Here is a 24,685-nt window from a genome sequence, read left to right as displayed (position 1 = left end):
GAGATTGTTACTCCTTTTTGATATGACAGACTAAAAAGATATTTTACCAGTTAAGGAAGCCTGATACAATGACTTAGTGAGTTCATTTTAGTGTTTATAAGCTTTATTGGTTCAGATGACAATTTTGGGAGGTAAAATTTGTCACTTCTCATTTGTTTTCAATTTTTATTTATCTTATTATGGACACCACATCTTTTTCCTACTATTTATTCAGGAAACATCGAGGTAGGCATTGAGCCAAGCTCATGAGATTATTTTTAAACCTTTTCATGCATCATGGTACCACAGGAAAAGTTGGCAGTATGGATAAATTAATAATATAAACAGATAGTATCTTACTAAAACGACACTTGCACAGGTTAGAGGAATGCATTTTCAACAGTGTACATAGATAGTCCTAATGTGAGGCTGTCGTGTTTTACCCTGAATACCTCATTCTCTGTAATGCCATCTGGTGTTGAATCAGCCAGCTGATTGCCAGAAGCAAAAGGATGAACTGCTCTACCATGTGTTTTAGCTCAAATAACTACATACACTTATTATCATTTATGTGTTAGTTTATGTGGTAACTCCCCCTCCCCCAGCCCACTAAAATGAGTCAAATATTTCTTTGCTCTGTATTTTGTGTTGCTTTATTTTGTAGTTCGAGTATAAGATTTTAATGCTGTTTTCACACGCAAGTACACTATTGTTGCCACTTTCTCAACTCGAGCATTATAGTAATGAAGGTCTCTCAAACTCTTCATGCCATTGGGCCTTAGTGTGAATCACAAGTGATTGAAAGCAACATTTTAAAGTATAAATAAACACAAATAGTAAAATATATAAGGGTCTCCCCAGGTTATCAATCTGTAGTTACAAATGAACCTCTGCAAACTGTCCAGTAACAATTCCTGGATTGTTGAATGAACTAGTCCCAGAGTTCTGTTAAGAACAAGGTCTCCTTGATTGTCAGAATTTATTCTCACTCATAGTGACCCTATAGGACAGAGTAGAACTGCCCCTGTGGATTTCTAAGACTGCAAATCTTTTCACAAGTGGAAAGCCTCATCTTTCTCCCAAGGAATGGCTGGTGGGTTTGAAGGTAGTCGCTCAATAAATGTATAACATATTAAGCCACATAGGTCTGTCGACATATGTCAATTTCTACCTTTCTAATTTATTCCCCATAGGCTGCTATTCCATGTGAAAGTAATAAGGGAAATTCCCTGCTATTGATTAGATTCAGACTTTTGAGATAAGAAAAAAGGAGAGTGGTGTAATTAGCACCAAGCTTTTCAGACACAGCTAAAAAAAAAAAGACAAGAACTCAGTGACAGCAGTGAATTCAACCCCAGCCCAGGTTCTGTCTTCCCGACTTTGGCTAGGCCACATCTTGTTCTGTTGGCCATGCCCTTGACCTATAGAAGGTCTGCATGTGGTGGTACTCGGGTGACCCCAGCCATACAGTGCAGTCATCCTTCTTTCTCACTGCCTGAGTCAGGACAGTACAGTACAGCAGAAGGATGGTCCATGGGTCCCAGGACCCATGGCTGCCAGTTCCAGCCTCTCATATATCTTGTCCAGCTCTCTGTGGCAGCAGCCTGCCATAGCCACCCACACCTTATCATACGCGTAATAAATACTGATTTCTAATAAAAAATGGGGTACTACTTTGCAATGTGCACCAAAACATTATTACTATATTATTATGTTAAAAGTGTTTTAGTACATCTGTGGAAGTATTTTGTTTTTAATGCATAGAAGATACACTGTACTAGGGAAAGTAAAAACTATGGGTACAAAATCATGGAAATCTTGTATTAAATATTAAATAAAAATAAACAGAATGTCAAGTTACTGTTCTTGGAATAGCCTCCATTTCTGAAGGTAGTGTTACCACCTCTAAACTTTCCCTATATTATGGAATACAACTCAATGTAAAGAAAACAAAAATATCTTCAAAACTGGACTAATGGGTAGCAAAGTGTTGAAAAGCAGGATTTCCTTTGAGGACTGAACCAAGCCCTTATATTTTCCATTGCCTCATATGCATGTGAAAGTTGGACATTGAATAAGGAAGAGAAAGGACAAATTGATGCATTTGAATTATGTTGCTGGTGAAGAATCTTAAAAGTTCCATGGACAGCCAAAAGAGCAAGGAACGTTGTCTTGGAAGAAGTCCAGCCAGAATACACTTGAAAGACAAGGATGGTGAGGCTTTGTCTCATGTTGTCTGGAGAGACCTGGAGAAGGACATTCATACTTGGTAAAGCAAGAAATAGGAAGTCCTCTGGCAAAGGAATTGACACGTCGGCTGCATCGATGGGGTCTTCATCATAAGAGACCGGTTGTGACGATGGTCCGGGACCTTGTAATAGGTTGTTCTGTTATACATATGGCTGCTGTGATGGCACCTAACAACACCAACAACCTTTCCCTGAGAATTCCACACTCTTCAGTGTGCAGTGGCAGTTCGGGCATTCTCGAGGGACTCAAATTACATTCCTTTAAAATGTTATTTGAGTTTGGAGGGCAAAAAAAGTCTGTAGTGGCAAAGATCAGTGCTAGAGGGTGGGTGTGTTAAGATTTTTCAATAAAATTATTTCTAGGACAGACAGTCCTTGCTTATTCTTGAAGTGTGTGTTATCATGATAGAAAATAGTTTCTGGGCAAAACTTTCCTGCCCTTTTCCTCACCCATGCAGTTTTCAATTTGTAAAACTATTATAAGCCCCAATGGTTATCCTATATGCTTCAAGAAAAATCTTTGTGATCCCCCAAAATTAGTTACCCTAATTTTTCCGAGCTGAGCTCTGCCTGACTGGCGTAGCAGATCCTCGGGAAAGGCACCGTTTTTATTGAACTGTTTTTTCTAAGTCACCCAGTGACACCAAGACAAATATATTACTGAGAGTATTTCTTCGCAGCCATCCACTGATCACAGTCATAATTAAACACGTTTTGCTTGGAGCACACCCTTGCAAAATGAACTCGAGAGCTGTAGTAGCTATCCTTTTTTACATACCCTTGTTATTCTAAGACAAACATTTTTTCTCTTTTATTTCTTTCTTTATTTTGGTGTTTAAGGAAAAACATATTCTGTGTAGTTGCACAGCCCATCTCATCAAGTCACGAGTAGTATCCAATTAAACCCCCCAAAATGTGTTTCTTTTTTTCCTCCTCCTACCCTTCCTTCCCTCCCCTTTCACTCCCCACCTCCTGCCCCTGACCTCCTCATAGTCTTCCCAGTCTTATCCTTCGGTATGAAAGCCACTCTCTTTTTTTCTCTTTGTTTTTTCCTTATAATAACACTGTCATTAAATATTTGTCTTTATGAGTTTGACTAACTTTGCTAAATGTAATGTTCTCTTGTTCTGACCTTGTCTTGCTGTGTTTAAGAGAGTTGTCACTGTTTTTTTATTGTGTATAATATTGCATTGTATGAATGTACCAAAGTTGTTTATCCATTCCTCTACAACTGGAGTTTTCGACAGTTTCCATGGTTTTTGCTATTATGGAAATTGCTGTGATGAACTTGGTAAGTGTGCACATGTCTGTTCGTGTTGTGTTCTTTATTTCTTTAGGGTATATACCCAACAGAGGGATTGTAGGCTCATAAGGTTATTGTATTTGTATATCTTTTGTTGCTGTTCTTGTTTCTGATTTTTTTAAAATCATTTTATTGGGGCTAATAGAGAATATATTGAGAAATGACAGCTTTTTATTTTTATACTTTTGCTTAACAAAGGCTTCTATGATATTGTAGCAATTCTTTTTGAGTTCTGTATTTGGTAGGTATGTCATTTCCTAGGACCCATGGACACTCCATAGAGTCAGGTGATTGCAGATCTGTGGTGGTAGAGACTAAAGCAGGAAAATGTCTGAATGTGTATTTTTCTACATTATCTCTCTGCAGGATGACGTAGTTTTGCCAAAGACTTAGAAGCTAATCAGAAAATGAGCTTAACATCCTGGTTTTTGGTGAGCAGTGGAGGCACTCGCCACAGGCTGCCCCGAGAAATGATTTTTGTTGGAAGAGATGACTGCGAGCTCATGTTGCAGGTAATCCCACCAGCCTTCCATGTTTGTCTACTCAAAACGTAGAATTACCGTGAAAATTCCTCTGGACCTTTGGAGATGGCACTACTTTGATATGAGTTTCCTGTCTTTCTTGCCCTCTTGGCTCTATAGTTACCAGTTTAGTAAATTTCTTCCTCTTGCAGCTCTTAAAGATTGCATTTTGGAGCTGAAAAATGAGCTCTGAGAATAAAGAAGTTTATTCTTTTTTTTCTCTCTCTTTCCTTATTTTTTTAATTGTAAAAGTTTTTATTTATTTATTTTTATTTTATTTTTTAACATTTTATTAGGGGCTCATACAACTGTTATCCCAATCCATACACACATCAATTGTGTAAAGCGCATTTGTACATCGTTCCTCAAAACATTTTCTCTCCATTTAAACCCCCGAGTAAAAAGCTTCACTTTTTTGTGCACTTTTAAAATAAGACTTGCAAGTAATTTTTAATATTAAAAGTAGAAATTCACATGGCCTGGAATTACACTGAATTTGGATCCTCGATTTAGGTATTGAAATTAATTCCAGTGCTTCTTTTAGAGATGCTTATTCTGATGCCTTCCAGTAATTTGAATCTTACTGAATTCACTGAATCATGTGTAGTGGAGTTTTTTATTAAAATATATTTACAAATTACTTAACCACCTGAGGCTCAACTTCCTCATTTGTCAAATAGAGGAAATTTAGTAGTCATTAAAATATTTTTATTCAGGGACACAGAGTTATTGACACAATTAGAAAAAAGAATGAAGTGCTCTCTGTACCACGCATCCTCAGCAAAGGCCAGCAGTCAAGAATACGACTACAGGAATGGTTGTTCATTTAAAGTGTGGCATCTGGGGGAATTCAATGATTGCATTCTGTATTATCATCTTCGTCCTGTAAAATCTTATCATCTCAATTGCTGTCCTGCTTGGACTCGGAATGTCCTTAGAAGTCATATGAATACCATTACTGCCAATAATGACCCTACCCCACTACTGTACAATAAAAATTAGACCAACCAAAAAAAAAAATATATATATATAGTTAAATTATCTTTGAGTAAGATTATTAGAAAAAGGGATATTCAGATGATTGAGAATTTAGTTATCACAACTAGTTATTATATACTAGTTGAATGAAACCAAATACATAATTATTAAAGTTAATCTTTGAGGTGGATCAAGAGGCAAATCTGACAAGTCTTGGAAATGTAGAAGAAAATATTACTCCCCTCTTCCCATTTTTTGATTAATAACTGTACATAGAATATAACATTTTATTAACCCAGTTGTTAATGCAGAGAAACCAAAAGTTAAAATTAACGTTTTTTCTGATATGGACCTCTGTCCTATATTTATGACAGTTTTTATTTTTGTTATATTTTTAAAACAATGTAAAGTTAGTGAGGCAATTGCATGACTAGGCAAGAAAAAAACCGCTTTTGACCTCTTCCACAGACTCCATCTCTAGAAATACGTCTGGTCTTTATCTGACAGTAGAGAGTAGTGCTTTTAGCACTGCCCCAGAAACCGTGTACTGTCTGACAAATTTCCATAATTAGATTGGCATGCTAGTTATTTGGTAGTCTGACTCAGTGCCACAAATTAATGGAACTCTTAGCACGCTGAGACACATCGTATATAAGGAAATTATGCAAATTATACTTAGTTTCTAAATAGTTGAATGTTAATTTTGACTCTACTCTCATAGTGTATCAAGAAATTATTTAGAAACATCCTAGATTTTTGAATATTGTTTCTCTAAAAGGATTTTAGGATTACGTATTGCAGTCTTTGAAAAATAAGGAATTTTTCAAATATACAAATACTTGTTTTGGAAGATGAGACCTAGAGATTTAGTTGATGGATTTATGTAAGGGGCTTCAAAAAGTTCCTGGGATTTTTAAGAAATTTTTAATTGTTTTTCCTCAGACTTTCAAAGCCTTGTTGTATTTCCATTTTAAGGTTAAAACTTAAATGATTTCATGTTGGTTAGATTGGTGTGATAAATAAGTGTTAGAGGTAAAAATCGTATTTGATTGTTTTTAAACAATGAAAAAAAGGATATTTTAAAGTTTGGTTTACCAAATTCAGCATTTCTTACTCATTTCTCATTTTTTTAACATGCCAGAAACCAGTTGGCTAGGCTTTGGAATCTCAGCTTCAGAATAATTTTTACAGTTCATTACCTGTAAAGACTGAAACTACAAATAGACATACTGATACTCTTTAAAATACTTGTAAGACAATGTTTTATTACCTAGTCCAAAAAAGAAAGTAGTAATTCATAAGGTCACATGATCTATTTGATTACAATTTAGACCATTTTCTCAAAAGTAGTGGATATATACTTGCTTTTGCATCTTGAGTTTCATATGCTTTATTTCACTTCATTCTAAAATGTGCAGTCTAACAAATATGATTGTTTGGAACAAAATGTACCTGAAGATTTAAAAAGTAGTTGATTAAGGGGGAAATTTTTGAATTTGAATTCTGTCACTGACCAAGTAGGAAGGATGTGGCAATTTAGATTTGGTAGACTTGTGTGTCTAAGTATAGAAGGATGGTTTGTATTATGTTTCATTTGACTTTATGTATAATGAACCTTTAGTGAGCCAGAGGTAAAAAGTAAAAAATTTAATTATCACTTAAAAACTCTACTTGCCTTTATTTCAAGTAGCACAATGATATTACTACTACAATTCTAAAGTACTTTACACTTGAATAAGTTTCTGCTTCTTGGTACCCATTTGTATGATTTCGGTTGTTCCTCTCAAGAGTTATCTGGAAGTTATAATTATCTTAATTTTACATAAGATTTAGGATGACATTGAGACTGACGCAAGGTAATAACTATTAATCCAAAGCTAACTCACTGCCATCAAATCAGTGCTGACTCATAGCGACCCCCTGTGGGTTTCCGAGACACTAAGTGTTAGAGAAGAAAGCTCAGTCTGGTGGCTGATGATTTTGAACTGCAGACCATGTGGTTTCAGCTACCATGTGGATGGCAGGCCAACTCATTAAGTGGTGGAAAGTCAGTATCTTGACTCAGAATCAAATGATCTTTGCATTTTACCATTTCACTAATGCTGTTGCATTCATGCACCTTAAAATTAATTTGATAAAAAAATAAAAAATTAATTTGATAATATAATACAAATGCAAGTAAATGTTCAAATTTTCGTTATATTAGATACTTCTTTTATAGAGTTACATTATGAAAAAGTTAACATCTAAATTCTTTTTAATTTTATATTAATGAACTTCTAAGTATTTTGTATACTTGAACTTTATTTTGAGAAATACCATACTAAATAAACAGTTTGAAAGTAGAAAAGTATAATGAAAAGTTGAAAGTATAATGAAATTATGCCTGAGTTCTTATTCAAAACTCATTGCCATCAAGTCAATTCTGACTCATAGTGACCCTACAACAGTGGTTCTCAACCAGCCTTCCTAATGCCACGACCCTTTAATACAGTTCCTCATGTTGTGGTGACCCCAACCATGAAGTTATTTTCGTTGCTACTTCATAACTGTAATTTTGCTACTGTTATGAATTGGGCGAGCCCTGTGAAAGGGTCGTTCGACCTTCCCCCCCAAAAGGGTTGCAACCCACAGGTTGAGAACCGCTGCCCTACAGGAAAGTGTAGAACTCTCCTGTGAGTTTCCAAGACTAACTCTTTACAAATAGAACATCTCCTTTTTTCCTCATGGAGCAGCTATTAGTTTTGGACTTATGAACTTTTAGTTAGCAGCCCAACATGTGACAACTGTGCCACCAGGGCTCCTGTTTTAATATTTCCTGGAAGGACTGTGGAATGTGAAGATTAAGTATAATTTGTTTTCATTAATTATTTGTGACACAGAGAAGGCTAAATCCATTTATTACTAGTATTATAAAAATATGATTGGGCTTTCGAAAAGTTATTTACCTATAACACACACACACAAAGAGAAACCCATTGTCATTGGGTCTATTCCAATTCATAGCAACCATATATTGGATTTCTGAGGCCTTGTAAAAAACTTTATAGGAGCAAACACCCTCATCTTCCTCCCTTTGAAATTCTCATGGACTTGAACCATACCATTCCTTCTTTCTTTTTTAAAAAAACTAAGCAGGGAGACTGTTGATTTCTAAAGAATTTTGCAATAATCATTCTTAATAGACTGAAGGCAGCTTTTCTATTCTTCCCCTTATCCTTGCCCTCATAGGAGCTGATGCCCACATCCTCATAATCCTGCAGGGCAGCTTTATCCTCTAGGGCCTCAGAGAAATTGCCTTCTTCCACATGCCCTCACCCACATGCCAGTGCACAAATGCTCTCTTGGCCTATACCAGGTCAAACTTGTAGTGCAGGTGGACCCAGGTTTTGGCAATGGTGATCAGGTTGCTCATGTGCAAATGGCACACTGCATCTTGGACAGGTCACTCCAACACACCACAGTGGGTGGTAGTTGAAACCAACCTTGAAGTCTGTTGTATACCAGTCCACAAACTGGATACGGTCCTTGGCAGCGGTGGCAGTGTTGACATCTTGGGCACAAGATCTCCATGGTACAGCAGACTTCAGGCCATGTACTTACCATGGCACCAGTTGCACTTTACCATTTGTTTGGCAGGCCCAAAACAGACATCGGTGGTCTCTGCCACTGACAGCTGTTCATGGTATGCCTCCTCTACAAAGATGACTGGTCAATGGGTGGCCAGGAGTAAGTGGATGTGAGGGTAAGACATCAGGTTGGTCTGAAACTCTGTCAGGTCCATCAAAGTGTACAGAAGCTGTGATGAGTAGGAGAGCATTTGGCTGTTGAGGTTGATGTAGGTTAGGTACTCTATGTCCCAGTTGTAGTTGTACATGCCATAGATGGCCTCGTTGTTTACCATGAAGGCACAATCTTAGTGCTCCAAAATGTTGTAAGTAATCAGGATGGAGATGTTGATCGATCATGGCTGTGGGCACCTGGGGTGTTGGGTAAGTGGAAAACTCCAGCTTGGATTTCTTGCCATAGTGAGTAAAGAGCCTCTCTTTCAGGAGTGAGGTAAAGCCAGAGCCAGCACTCCTTCCAAAGCTGTGGAACACGAGTTAGCGCTCAAGTTCTGTACACTGGTCAGACAGTTTCTGGATTTGGTCCAGCACTGGGTCAATCTCATTACCGATGGTATAGTGACTATGGGCACAGTTCCTAGTAGTTCTTTTCCAGTAATGAACTACTTTGAATGGAAAAATGATCAGCATCGGCCATTTCGGAACTTATCAATTGCAATGGACTCCCAACCCACAAAAATGGCTGGGGCACATGCTTTCCATCACCTGTTCCACAGAAGAAGTTAGTAAGGAGTTATCTTCTTTACCCATCAATGGTCTTGTCACTGAGCATTTGCCCATCAGTCTGAATCTCGTGTTCCTTACAGTAGAGCTTCCAGCAGACACTGCCTACCTAGACACTTAACCTGCCTTACATGGATTAAGATACATTCATGTATGGTGAGTGTGGGTGGTATGTCCTACTTAGAGTCAGGCTGATGGTTCGCAGTAAGAACTCAAAGAACTAGGGGGGAGGAAGGGGAAGAAATGGGAAGCTCAAGTGGGAAGAGAATGCTTTGAAAATGATGATGGCGGCATATGTGCAACTGTGCTTGACACATTGGAAGAATGTATGGATTGTGATAAGAGATGTAAGAGCCCCTGTGTTGGGGTTCTCTAGAGAGAGAAAATCAAATTGCTGATAATATATTTATTTATAAAGATAATTAGATATATAATACAAGAAATGAACAGTTAAAATATGAAGTACAAATGACTCAGTGCAACTCACTCCCGTGAGAGAGAGTTGTGAGATAATAGCAGTCCTTCAAGTCTAGTCTACTGCCAGGTCTTCCTCTATATAGAGAGCGAGCTAGGCTATCTCAGCACAGCAGCCAATCACAAGGCAGGTCACCAACTGTCAGCCAGGTCACCAACCGCCAGTCCCCAGCTCCAGAGATGTCTTAAAGGGACCTCAACTTACAGCAACACACTTCACAGCCTAGGCGTCCCACAGGTAGTGTAGCCTGTAAGTTGAGGCACAGAACAAGCAAGGCAGCCACACACTGGTCCAATGATCAAAGAGCGAGAAACAAGAAAGGCGAGGCTTACGGAGCCATTTATCTCTCCTCCCTTCAGTAATCCCACTTGTGTTTATCGGCCAGGCTGGCACAATAAACTATCAATCCACCCCTTGCCAACCTGGCACCTGGTATACACAATTCTTTAGCCATATATACTTATATAATTTATAGACATTGGTGAAATCACACTTATACTTATCATCAATCATCTATCATACATATAAATGAAAACACAGTCCAATTGTATCTGATATATCATACCTGAACAAAGGAAAGATATGCAATAAGCACATAAAAAGAAAATACATTGACAATTACGAACTTGCTTTTGCAATTGAGCACATGGTCGTAATCAATAGGTAGAACTACCTTCTACTAATACCCATTCTGTATTACCTTTGCCCTCAGCAAGCACCTCAGCTGGCCGTGGTTTTTTGCCTGGTGGGGTGACCCAGACCTTCATTCCTGAGGGGTCTGGGTCATTATAAGTCCTGTCAGGATTGGGTTGCTGTAATTTACCATTTACTTTAATCACAGGGCATGGTAGCACTAAGAGTCGGCCTATGGGATCTCCTGAATTCCAGACATATTCTTCTTTACCTCCATTATGTAACACCAGTCCAATTTCTTCTTGGTAATCAGGATCAATCACACCACTCATTATAGTGACACCCTTCCTGACCTGTTGATCCAAAGACATGAGAAGCCCAAAGTGGCCAGGGGGAATTCTCAGCTGCCAGTTTGGTGTAATCTGTGTTGTGTTTCCAGGTGGGAGAGTTCCTTCCTTCGGGACCAGGACCTCCAGGCCTGAGAAACACAGGGTTGCTGGGACAGGAAGCAAAAATGCTGCAAGTGGATCACTAGGAGTAATAGTGAGTGTTGCCACCGCAGCTTCCACCCCTTGGTTCCTGGACCTATGAATTCTGGGTATTGGTGACACAGCACCATATATTGGCTGCTGGTTTAGAGCATATACAGCTTCCTGGAGAACATTGCCCCAGCCCCGCAAATTATTGCCACCTAGTTGGCGCCATAATTGTGTCTTTAGGAGCCTGTTCCATCGTTCTGTCAAGCCAGCAGCTTCAGGATGATGAGGAACATGATACGACCAGTGGATTCCATGGGAATGGGCCCATTGCCACACTGCATTTGCTGTGAAGTGAGTTCCTTGATCTGAAGCAATGCTATGTGGGATGCTATGCCGGTGGATGAGGCATTCTGTAAGTCCATGAATAGTAGTTTTGGTAGAAGCATCGCGTGCAGGGAAGGCAAACCCATATATCCAGAGTAGGTGTCTATTCCAGTATGAACAAAACTCTGTCCCCTCCATGATGAAGTGGTCCTGTGTAATCAACCTACCACCAAGTTGCTGGCTGATCTCCCCGAGGAATGGTCCCATATCTTGGACTTAATGTTGGTTTCTGCTGCTGGCAAATGGGCCACTCAGCAGTGGCAGTGGCCAAGTTAGCCTTGTTGAGTGGAAGTCCATGTTGCTGTGCCCATGCATAACCTCCATCCCTGCCACCATGTCCACTTTGTTCATGTGCCCATTGGGCGATAGCAGGAGTGGCAGAGGAAAGAGGAGGACCAGTCTCCACAGCGCGTGTCATCTTATTCACTTGATTATTAAAGTCCTCCTCGTCAGAGGTAATCCTTTGGTGAGCGTTCACGTGAGATACAATTACCTTTACTTGCATGGCCCATTCAGAGAGGTCTATACACATACCTCTTCCCCACACCTCCTTATCACCAATTTTCCAATCATGGCCCTTCCAATTTCCTGACCATCCAGCCAAGCCATTAGCCGCAGTCCATGAATCAGTATACAGTCTCACATCTGGCCATTTTTCCTTATGTGCAAACTGAACGGCCAGGTGCACCGCTCAAAGTTCTGCCCATTGGGAAGATTTCCCTTCACCACTGTCCTTGAGGGAGATCACAGAAAGGGGCTGTAGTGCTGCTGCTGTCCACTTACGAGTGGCACATGCATATCGTGCAGAGCCATCCGTAAACCAAGCATGACTTTTTTGGTCTTCAGTTAAAGTATGGTAAGGAACTCCCCAGGAGGCCATAGGTGCAGACTGGGAGAAAGAAGGTAATGTGACAGGAGTGGAGACTAGGCATTTGGGCCACTTTTTCATACAGCTTACTTGTCCCTTCAGGTCCTGCTTTGGCCCGATCTTGTATATACCACTTCCATTTAACACTGGAGTGTTGCTGCGCACGTCCAACTTTATGATTCCTTGGGTCAGACAATACCCAGTCATTATAGGTAATTCAGGCCTCATGGTGACTTGGTGGCCCATGGTGAGGCGTTCAGTCTCCACCAAGGCCCAGTAACAGGCCAACAGCTGTTTTTCAATGGGGGAGTAGTTGTCTGCAGAGGATGGCAGGACTTTACTCCAAAATCCCAATGGGCTACGCTGTGATTAACCAATAGGGGGTCTGCCAAAGACTTCATACTGCATCTTTATCTACAACTGACACTTCTAGCACCATCGGGTCAGCTGGATCACACGGTCCCAGGGACAAAGCAGCTTCCATGGCAGCCTGAACCTGTTGCAGAGCCTTTTCTTGTTCTGGGCCCTGCTCAAAATTGGACGCTTTTCGTGTCACTTGATAAATAGGTCGAAGTAGAACACCCAAGTGAGGGACATGTTGCCTCCAAAATCCGAAGAGGCCCACTAGGCGTTGAGCCTCTTTTAGTCATTGGGGGCGCCAAATGCAATAGTTTATCCTTCACTTTAGTAGGAATATCTGGACATGCCCCACACCACTGGACTCCGAGAAATTTTACTGAGTTGGATGGTGCCTGAATCTTCGTTGGGTTAATTTCCCAACCTCTTGTACGCAGATATTGTACCAGTGAATCTAGAGTCTTTGACACATCCTCCTTAGTGGGTCCAATCAGCATAATGTCATCAATATAATGAACCAGTGTGACATTTTGTGGAATAGATAAGTGATCAAGATCCCTTCGGACTAAATTATGGCACAGGGCAGAAGAGTTGATGTACCCCTGGGGGAGAGTTGTGAAAGTATATTGTTGCCCCTGCTAGGTGAAGGCAAACTGCTTCTGGTGGCCCTTCGAGACTGGTATTGAGAAGAGGCATTAGCCAGATCAATAGCTGCATACCAAGTACCAGGAGAAGTATTAATTTGCTCAAGCAATGAAATCACATCTGGAACGGCAGCTGCAATTGGAGTCACCACCTGGTTAAGTTTAAGATAATCCACTGTCATTCTCCAGGATCCATCTGTCTTCTTTATATGCCAAATAGGCGAGTTAAATGGGGATGTGGTAGGAATCACCACCCCTGCATCTTTCAAGTCTTTAATGGTGGCACTAATCTCTGCAATCCCTCCTGGAATGTGGTATTGCTTTTGGTTTACTATTTTCCTAGGCAATGGCAGTTCTAATGGTGTCCACTTGGTCTTTCCTACCATGATAGCCCTTATTCCACATTTCAGGGCTCCAGTATGGGGGTTCTGCCAGTTACTAAGTATGTCTATTCCAATGATGCATTCTGGAACTGGGGAAATAACCACGGGTGGGTCCGGGGGCCCACTGGACCCACAGTGAGGTGTACCTGAGCTAAAACTCCATTGATAACTTGACCTCCATAAGCCCCCACTCTGACTGGTGGGCCTTCGAAACACTTTGGGTCTCCTGGAACTAGTGTCAGTTCCAAGCCATTGTCTAGTAATCCCCGAAAAGTTTGATTATTTCCTTTCCCCCAATGAACAGTTATTCTTGTGAAAGGCCACACAATAAACTATCTCAGCCCCTAATAAAATAATTGAAAGGAAAAAAAAAAAAAGAAGAACTCAAAGCACCAAAACCTTTCTTTTGGCTTACCTGGAATGCCACCATAATTTCAAAATACTGATGAATGGAAATCTGTTGTTTTATTTTAGTTTGCTTATTAGTATTTGTTTCCATGTCTTTTTGTTTCTTTTCCTCTCTTTTAGTTCTTTAGTGGTAAAAGGAATCTTAGTAGTAGTAATAATAATGTTCTTCAATAGCCATTTCATACCCTAAATTTCTGTGACATATTTGATAATCATTTGTACCATTTCATGTGTTTATTTTTTATTTAGATATTAATTGATTTGAGTCCTTGATCTTTTCTTCTTTGTTCTTGTTTTGCAATAGTTTTTTATACTTTGACTTTATTTGATGTTAGGCTTTTTCTTGTTTTGTAAGGAGGAAAATAACAAGGGAACATCAAAGGGTTCTTTCATTTATAGTTGTCCTCAAATTTTTGGAGATCCTTCATAATTCTTAAAACAAATGAGTAGCTATTTATGGTTTTTTTTAAGTTCCTTTTTAAAAATGTACAAGCTTCTGGTTTCATAATGATTATATCGCAGTGTCATAATTTATTATTCTTTTGGTTTCTTAAATTATGTGTACCTTGAAGAACTGTAAACCTCCTAGTTCTAGAAAACTAGCCTGGAAAAGTATAATATGAAGCTGTATAAAGTAGGTACTCTATTCCACTTATAGCATATTACTCCAAAATTCAGAAGTTTAAAATTAATAATTTTATAAGCGCACAAATAATAATTGGTCAAGAATTGCACCATCGTGTGGCCTGAGTTGCTTTGCACCAAGGTTCCTTTATTTTATTGGGAGCTTGTACAACTCATCACAATCCATACATACATCCATTGTGTCAAGCACCTTTGTACATTTGTTGCCATCATCATTCTCAGAATATTTGCTTTCAACTTGAGCCCTTAATATTAGCTCCTCATTTTTCCTCCTCCCTCCCTGCTACCCCTTCCTTCGTGAACCCTTGATAATTTATAAATTATTATTATTTTGTCATGTCTTACACTGTCTGACGTCTCCCTTCACCCACTTTTCTGTTGTCCATCCCCCAGGGAGGAGGTTATATGTCCATCCTTGTAATCGGTTCCCATTTTCCACCCCACTCTCCCTCCACCCTCCTGGTATCACCACTTTCAGCACTGGAAAGAACTAGGAGGCAAGGGGTATTTACAGAGGCCTTTATTTCTTTTGAAAGCAAAATGGGTGAAAGGATATAGGGGAAGGTGATTAGAAGAGGAGGTTTTAGATATCCTTTGAACTGCATCTTATCCCCAGTATATACTCCATTGAAAACCAGCAAATCACAAGGGATGTCATTAGATACATTGTCGATCTGGTCCATGACTAAAACTCAAGGACATGTACATTGGTAAACGTTGCATGATAAGCATAGTTTCATGGTAACAGATCTAGCCTTGGAAGGATTAGGGGCAAATAGAATGTTTCACTTCAAGTGTATTTGACTACTATCTTATTAATTGTGAGAAACAAAGAGAGAAACCTGGCAGTAATTGATGCTCATTTGGATGAGGTGTAGGATTGAGTTAAGATAGGACAAAGACTAGCTGGTACTTGCCATGTATAATACGTTCATTTGGATAAATATTACAAAGAATTGTCAGTTGGTATAAGAGTACCCATTTCTGTGGGTTATAGAAAATACGTTACAGTAGGTATCAATAGTGAATTGACCCTTAGTTGAATTCCTTAGTTATATCCTGAAATTTTAATGACTGCCAAAAGAGAATTGTCAAATCTAGAAGTAATGTTTTGCTTTTACATTACAGCTACTTATCTATAGATGAATTTTTACTTTGAGAAACATACTTCATTGGCAAGAAAAAAAGATGTGGTCTAAACTTTGTAACTTCAGTACTTCTGCCTTATCTGGAAACATTTTTTCTGCCTCCATTCTTTATGACATAGGGTTAATTGAATAGCATATATTATTTTCTTTGCAGAAAACCTTTACTAATAAGCACTTGCTACGTGCTAGGAATCAACATGGGTACAAATCGTATTTCTCTACTTTTGAGGGTTTAGAGTCTCTGTAGAAGGTTACAGCCATATAAACTTACAGGTAGCATAGTATGAAAAAAGGTGGTGGGAGTTTACACTGGGTGCACAAAAGAGATTGATCAGTTATGTTGGAGAGAACTGTGGGAATATGAAATCTGGAAAAGAAGACAACTGATTTGGGAGTCATGGGATAAAGGGCATAGTTGACATTAGAGGCTATACAGACAAAATTAAACCCACCACAGTGCATGGATTCTAAAGAAAGTAACATCGGGATAACAGTATGGTTTCTTAAGAGAAAGTTATAAAATAGGTGTCAAAAAAAATATGAGGTGTCTTGAATAAAACTAATGAATTACTGTCGAGAAGAAATACTGCACACACACAAAAAAAGAGAAATTCTGCAATTTAGAATTCCATGGGTAGAAATAATTTTGTTACACGTTTAACAGTGGGAGCAATGTGCTAAGTAAGATGTCAGTGATTTTGGTTGTGGGAAGTGATGAGGCCATGGTTTGTGGTTTTTTTAAAATTGGTTATCCATAGGGATATTCAAAATCATTTATGATAAAATGCGACTTTCAATTAAGAGGAAAAGTGAACCAAACTCAAAATCTTTTGTCTAAAATGTTGAAAGTGAAAAATGCTATGACATTGGTGGATGACAAGAACTTAAAAATGAAAAAGGATTTTTATTGAAGGAGTGAAGTAATGGTTTAGAAGCCTCAGAAATAAACTGGGAGAATTCAGACTCCAACTCTGTAAACTCAGTAGGATGTGGAGTTTCTCTGAAAGGTAGCATTCACTTTAATGGGATGCAGGAAACACTGAATTCTCAGGTAAGGGCCAGGTATCCTGTCGAAAGAAGGAAGTAGAAGGTAACTGTATGAAGAGTTTGAGAATGAAGAGTTTCAGTTAAGGCAAGTTCACAAGACCTTGTCTTCTGCGGGAGAAACCCGATTATAAGGGGAAATAACTGGAGGGTCTTGAATTTATGATCAGAGGCCTAAACTGATAGGATTAGGTTGTGGTCACATTGATTGAGGCTTTAAACTTGAATTGGGGTTTCCCATTAGTTTCAGAGACTTGATTAATCTGTTGTCAAACCTCTCTTTGGATATTCCCTTTGTGCTTATCAAGGTTTACATAGTAACCCTGTAATAAATGGTTATCAAGTTCAGGTTCATTGGTTCTCAAACTGTCTTCCTGTAACAAAAACAGTTTTTTCTTTCATTAAAAGATCCCATAAACTTAAAATCCATCTTTGAGCTGTTTCCATATGCAAACAACTCAAATGAATTCTAACGTGTATGTGCAAGTTCTTCAAAGTATTAAGTTACAGTTATTTGTGGGAAGACATGAAATGTAACATTTAAACTTCTCAGAAATCAGTTTGCCATTATCATCTTTATTTAGCTAATTTTGACTCTCTCTCTCATGATATTACCCCATAATTTCCAAGTTTAGACCCAGTCTTTTAAGTAAGGGTGATTTTATTCATGAACAAATTGTTTTATGGCTATTTTCTCTAAATCTTTGGACTCACATTTCACAATTTCTATATAGATATTCATTTATATTATATTTTTCACATTGTGCCAACTTTCTCATTAGTTCTGTTTTGTTTTTTAATACTGTGGTTTTCCTACCCCCTTTCTTCCTCATCTTTCTTTTAGAGTAAATGTTGACCTTTTAGTCACAGATGGTTTTTTAGTAGCTCACCATACTCACGTTTTATATTTTCTTTTTTGCATGTAAGTTTATAGTTTCCTTATACATTTTGTATTACAGTTTTCAGTTAAAAGAAGAAAATCCTAAAAGGAAACTTAAAAGACAATTCAACACGCAAAACATAAAATTACATTTCACGTGAATTCCATATAACAGTTTCAAAATAAAAATTGTCATTTAAAACATTCATCAAAGCCAGCTGACCTAAATCTTCTCAAAAGATAATAGTAGAAAGGAATATCTACTATTTTCTTGTCTTTATTGACTTAAAATTTTCTTTCAGTCTCGCAGTGTGGATAAGCAGCATGCTGTAATCAATTATGATGACTCTACAGATGAACACTTGGTGAAAGATTTGGGCAGTCTGAATGGGGTAAGTCATTTGCATAATATTGTAAGAAGATAAAAGGGTATTACTTCCCTCACTGACCCATGGCCCTGTGGGCGACAACACAAGAGACACAGTGTGGGAATTGTGCCCGATCTGATCCCCCCACACCGAGGCAAAGCACTGGGAGAGTGCAGCAGAACAGCAAGGGAATAGAGCAGCAAGGTCCCCATGGAATGCTGAAGGCAGACTTTGGGGCCAGGGCGTGGTGCCCCAACAGACTGGACTGGAAAACACTCCTAAAGGCCAATGATCCTTGAACTAACTACAAGCTTTTCTTTCTTGTTGTGTTTTAATCTGTTCTTTGTCAGTGGTTTGTTGTTGCTGTTTTGTTGTGTACATTGTTGCTTGGTTTTGCTCTGTCATGTTTTTGTGCATGTTATCATCTCTGCAGGTCTGTCTAAATAAGATAGGCTGGATGAACAATCTGGAGGAGAAAACAACGGGACTGACAGTTCTGGGGGGAAATGGGAGAGGGGGAGGTGGGGGAAAGGAAGTGGTGTTAACAAACCCAGGGACAAGGGAACAACAAGTGATCCAAATTGGTGGTGAGGTGGGTGTTGGAGGCCTGGTAGGGCATGATCAAGGGTAATGTAACAAAGAGAAATTGCGACTGAGCATGATAGTGGGACAGGAGGAAAATCAAGGGAAATAGAGGAAAGAGCTGGGAGGCAAAGGGCATTTATAGAGGTCTAGATAAAGACATGTACATATGCAAATATATTTATATATAAGGACGGGGAAATAGATCTATATACATATAGTTATAGGTTTAAAAAATCATTTTATTGGAGAGTCTTATAGCTCTTAAACACAATCCATACATCCATCCATTGTGTCAGGCACATCTGTACATATGTTGCCATCATCATATTCAAATCATATTCTTTCTACTTGAGCCTTTTGTATTAGCTCATTTTTTTCTCTTTCATGAATCCTTGATAATTTATAAATTATTTTTTTTCATGCCTTACACTGACCACTATCTCTCTTCACTCCCTTTTCTGTTGTTTGTCCCCCTGGGAGGGGGTTATATGTTGATCATTGTGATTGGTTTCCCCCTTCTTTCTCTACCTTACCCTTATCCTCCTGGTATCGCTTCTCTCATTATTGGTCCTGAGGGGTTTATCTGTCTTGGATTCCCTGCCTTGTGAGCTTTTATCTTTACCAGTGTGTATGCTCTGGTTTCCAGATTTGTAAGGTAGGATTGGGGTCATGATAGTGGGGGGAAGAAAGTATTAAAGACCTAGAGGAAAAATGTATGTTTCACTGGTGCTATACTGCACCCTGACTGGCTCGTCTCTTCCTTGTGACACTTCTGTGAGGGGATTGTCCAGTTGTCTACAGATTTGCTTTGGGTTTCCACTCTTTACTCCCCCTCACTCACAGTGATAAAATCTTTTGTTCTGGGTCTTTGATGCCTGATCCCATCGACACCACATGATCACACAGTCTGCTGTGCTTCTTCCATGTGGGCTTTGTTGCTTCTCAGCTAGATAGCTGCTTATTTATCTTCAAGCCTTTAAGACCCCAGATATTATATCTTTTGATAGCCAGACACCATCAGCTTTCTTTACCACATTTGCTTATGCACCCATTTTGTCTTTGGAGATCGTGTCAGTGAAGGTGAGCATCACAGAATGCCAGGTTATCAGAACAAAGCGTTCTTGAGTTGAGGGAGTACTTGAGTAGAGGCCCAATGTCCGTATGCTACCTTAATACTTAACATATAAATATATGTACATAGATCTATTTTCCTATTATTATATATAAACAAATTTACATATGTACATGCCTATATTTAGACCTTTATAGTAGTGTATATTTTTAGTCATGCCTGCAAACATGTCTTCTCTGTTCTTCAGCCACATGACTCTGTGGTCTCTGCCCTGCACAGGAAAGTGTTACAAAATTCCTTTAATGTTGATTAAATGCCCAAAGGCACTCCACTTTGCAAACCAGCCTTCTGCCCCAAAGCACTTGTCACTTCCAAGTTTATCCTGTACCCAAGTTATAGCCTGTTACTCTATTATACCCATAACTGAGTGTGGTCTGTGATTTCTTAGGACCATTGCAACAAATTTTTTAATCTAGCAGAGAAACAGAGTGTTTTGTGTGTGTGTGGTTGTTTGGGGGTAGGAAGGATGAGTTAGGGGTGGCGAGGAAGGCAATGTCAGAAATGGTGAAAAAATTACACAGTGAAGGTATGTCTGACCTCCACTGCATAGGAGGTTTCTGCTCATCTTGAGTCTTATCCCTCATGAATATAGGAGATTTCAGACTCTAGATTATACACATACATAAATACAAATCAATCTCTACTCTTACTCCATTTAATACTACCCTGAAGTACATTCTTTCGATGTACTCTTTATATCATTACCTGTGGAAATGAAGTGGTTTTATCTGGGGAAATAGAATGGTTCTGTTGCTAAAGGGCCATTTAGTAGGTTGTTAACAGGCCTTTTGCTTGGAAGTCCTTAAACGCTGCTCTTTATTCCAGCATCCTTGTTTGCCTTCAGTTCTTCCTGAATTCTCCCTTCACTGAGGCACTTGCCCCTTTGGTGCCATCATGGTCTGTGCTACACCACTCCCATCCTGTTCTGTCCCTGAATGTCGTTGCTATGCTACCTCCTCAGCTAACTGCTAGAAAATTTACTATGTCCTTTTCACACTTCTACCAACATCCAACTAAATAACGTAGAGAAGGGAATGATGATCACTGAAGGTGTGAAATAAAGGATTAGTGATTGAGGTAGCTGTGATTTTGGCCACTCTATACAGTTTTCCTGTGTTAAGTGCCATTGAGTCAACTCTGATTCATAGCAACCTTATGTAACCAGAACAAAACACTGCCCAGTCTTGTATCATCCTCACAGTTGTTATCTTGGAGCCTGTTATTGCGGACACTGTCATTTCATCACCTTGAGAATCAACCCTGAGTTTCATTTTTGCTGACCCTCTATCAATGTGTGATGCCCTTTTCTAGGGACTGTTAGCGCCTGAGAACATGTCCACAGCACATGAGGTGATGTTTTGCTATCCTTGCTTTTAAGAAGCATTCTGGTTGTACTTCATCTAAACAGGTTTTTTGTCCTTCTGGCAGTATAGAATATATCTGGTATTTTTCACTAACACCATAATTCAAATGCTTCAGTTCTGTAGTCTTTTTTAATTCATTACCTAACTTTCACATGCACCTGAGGTGTTAAAAATACCAAGGCTTTGGTCAAATGCACCACAATCCTCAAAGTGATATTCTTGGTTTTCAACTCTTTAAAGAAATCTTGTGCAACAATATGCCCATTACAGTGTACCATGTGATTTCAAACCACACCGTATTTCCTTGTTCTTTTCAAATGACTGTCTCTTGGTCCATGTACAGATACCCACCAGCTCAATGAAGTGTTCTAGACGTCCCATTCTTCTTAGTGTTGGCCATAGCTTATTGTGAGCCACACAGTCAAATGCCTTTGCATAGTCAATAAAACACAAGCAAAATCTTTCTAGTATTCTCTGCTTTCAGCCAACATCCATCAGACATCAGCAGTGAGAATACCTCATTCCATGTCCTGTCCAGAATCCAGTTTGAATTTCTGGCAGCTCCCTGTCAATGGATTGCTGTAACTGTTGTTGAATGATGTTTGGCAAAATTATACTTGGCATGCAATATTAATGATACAGGTTGATCAATAATATCACATTTTCTTGGGTCGCCTTTCTTTGGAATGAGCACAACTAAAGATCTCTTGGTGTCAATTGGCCAAGTATAGCTGTCTTCCAAATTTCTTGGCATAGACAAGTGCTTCCCGTGATTGATCAGCTTGTTGAATCATTTCAACTGCCATTCCTTCAATTCCTGGAGCCTTGTTGTCCCTGTCTTTACTGTAGCTTGGATTTCTTCCTTCATTATCATTGGGTTTCAATCATACGCTACCTCTTCAAGTGGTTCTTGTTTATTACAGTGACTCGTTGTATTTTTATCTTAGTTTGATGCTTCCTGCATCATTCAATAATTTGTCCCAAGAATCCTTCAATATTTCCACTTGAGACTTGAATTTTTCTTAATTTCTTTCATCTTGAGGTATACTGAGTATGTTCCTTTTTTTGACTTTCCAACTACAGGTCTTTGCACATTTCATTTTAATATTTTACTTTTTCTCCTTAAGCTCCTCGTTGACATTTTCTGTCCAACTCTTTTACTTAATCATTTCTTCCATTTGCTTTAACTACTTTATATTCAACAGCAAGTTTTAGCGTCTCTGCTGATATCCACTTTGATCTCTTCTTGTCTTTTTAATGACCCTTTTGTATATCAAATTTGTATCAAGTTTGTTTGAGATGTTCTTGGTGGGATATACTAAAGGTCATGTTTTGGTCCCTATAGACTTGTTTTAGTTTTATTCAGCTTCATGCTCAGCTTGCATAGGAGTAATTGACTCTCTGTTCACGTGTCTACCATTGGCATTGTTTTAACTGATGATAACTGAGCGTATTTAGTGTCTCTTCCCATAGATTTTGCTGAGTTTGATTCTTGGTGTATATCATCTGATGAGGTTCATGTGTACAGTTGCCAATTATATTGTTGGGAAAAAGGTATTTGCAAGGAAGAAGTCATGGGTATGGTGAATTGAATCCTGTGAAATCCAGCTTCATTTCTATCACCACGATCATATTTTCCAACTACGGTTCCTTCCTCTTTGTTTCCATCTTTTGCATTTTTATCAACAGTAATTGTCAGCGCTTCTAGATTGCATATTTTTCCATTTCAGACCAACAAAGGTGATAGAATTCTTCTGTTTTTTTCACCATTAGCTTAAGTGGTTTGGTGCATAAATTTAAAACTAGTTATATCAATTGGTATTAGGTCTTAGAAATTTGTCATATTTTAAGTGCCCAATAAACACAAATGTCTAGTTGCTAATGTGGTAGGTAGAAAGCGGAGATGTAGAATAATGATGCAACAGTGAAGTAAATCATTACTATTTCAACATCTTTCAGTTTTCTTATTGTATTGTCCAAAGTATTGCATCACTTTTCTGAGATATAAGACATTTGGAGTGTTAGCAATGACCACAGCAAAAAAATTCAGAATTTATGTTTCATGTCTACAAAGGCAAACAGAAAAAACTCACAAGAAGACAATTCATATTTATTCAATGAATATTGAAAGACAAATAATAGCTCTGGACCCTCATAATGATCATGAAATTGATAAGTCTGTAGATGAATATATGCTAAATGAATTTTATGTAACACAAAATTTTCAAAAAATTTTTCAAAGGAAGATAAAATAAGGTATTTTCCGGCATCTTGTCATTCAATGAAAGAACTTCATGCAATATAAAAACAATTTTAATTGTATTTAGATGGGGTTTACATTCCATATTATCAACTTTATCATCAGCAAATTAAACTACTAATCAAACCCTCCAATAGTTTACCCTTTATTCAATCCTTGATTTCTCTTCTTAGGAACTACTATCTTCCATTTCACCAAATTAACACCTGTCAGCAATATATCGTATTGCTTTATTTTCTCTCCCTTCCCCTTCCTGTCGCCTAGCAATCTCCAGATGTTCTCTTTGGTATGAAAGTTTTTATCTTGCTTTCCCCGCTTGTATCAGTGGTCTCATATAATGTTTTGTGATTGACTTATTTCACTCAGCAAAGTGTTCTCCAAGTGTATTAAGGTCATGAGGCATTTTGTCATTGCATTGTATCACTATTTTTTAGATTCAATGATAGGTATTTGGTTGCTTCCATATTCTTGCTACATGAACAGTTCATTTAATATTTTAAACAAGAACCACACCATTCTGTTTTTTTTTTTAATGAAATATGTTGGTAGTCTTTAATTTTCTTGCTGTTTATGCAGCAAAGACCTGTTATGGTTAGTTAGATAAATCCTCAAGACAGTTATCTGTACAAAGCTAAGAAGAAGGGAATGATGTAAAGATTACATGATTGGATTGATGGTCTTCCTGTAGGTCGTCAGTATAGCAATAAAAGTTGCAGGGCCGGCCTCAACCACAGCTATGTCAACCCCCTCCCCAGAAGATTGCACTACAGAAGACAGCACTGAAAATTCAGCCCTGGGAGAGTGATGGTCTGCCCAGACCACACAGGAGCAAACTAAGGGGGAAAGAGAGAGCGAGAGAGTGGATTACATCTTGGCCCACCAATCCTGGAAGACAGCATTCCTGCTCAGAGCAGCCAGTGCACTGAGAGGACTGTAGGGCCAGCCCACCACAAGACACATTGTTTCCTCACCGACTCATCACGCTATGGGGACAGTACTGGATACACGGTGTGGGATTTGTGCTTGGTCTGACTCCTTCACACTGGACGGAACATGAAGGGAGCATAACAGAACAGTGTAGCAAGGAGAGCAAAACAAAAACGTTTCTGAGAAATCCCGAAAATAGACTTCTGATTTGGGTGTCAGGGCTTGGTCACCTTATCATACCTGATCAGAAAACATTCATAAGGGTCCACAGACAGACATGGAACTATTTATAGGCTATTTTTCTTTTTCTCTCTCTTTTTTT

General features: G+C 38.7%; 1 protein-coding gene across 9 annotated transcripts in view; it reads left to right on the top strand.

The window, feature by feature from the left end:
* CEP170 (centrosomal protein 170) overlaps window positions 1-24,685 on the top strand; it is a 166,335-nt gene that overhangs the window by 27,696 nt on the left and 113,954 nt on the right. For all 9 annotated transcript variants that reach the window (XM_045297872.1, XM_045297871.1, XM_045297869.1 and 6 more), the window contains exons 2-3: window positions 3,898-4,043; window positions 18,030-18,119. In XM_045297872.1, the coding sequence (XP_045153807.1) occupies window positions 3,939-4,043; window positions 18,030-18,119 (195 nt within the window). In that variant the 5' untranslated portion in view covers window positions 3,898-3,938. The remainder of the gene's footprint in view (window positions 1-3,897; window positions 4,044-18,029; window positions 18,120-24,685) is intronic.

This window comes from Echinops telfairi, unplaced genomic scaffold (genome assembly GCF_000313985.2).
Source record: "Echinops telfairi isolate 266 unplaced genomic scaffold, ASM31398v2 ScPeMD7_7424;HRSCAF=8462, whole genome shotgun sequence".
NCBI lineage: Eukaryota > Metazoa > Chordata > Mammalia > Afrosoricida > Tenrecidae > Echinops > Echinops telfairi.
The sequence above is the reverse complement of the archived record's forward strand: the minus strand, read 5'-3'. Positions and strand labels throughout refer to the sequence as shown.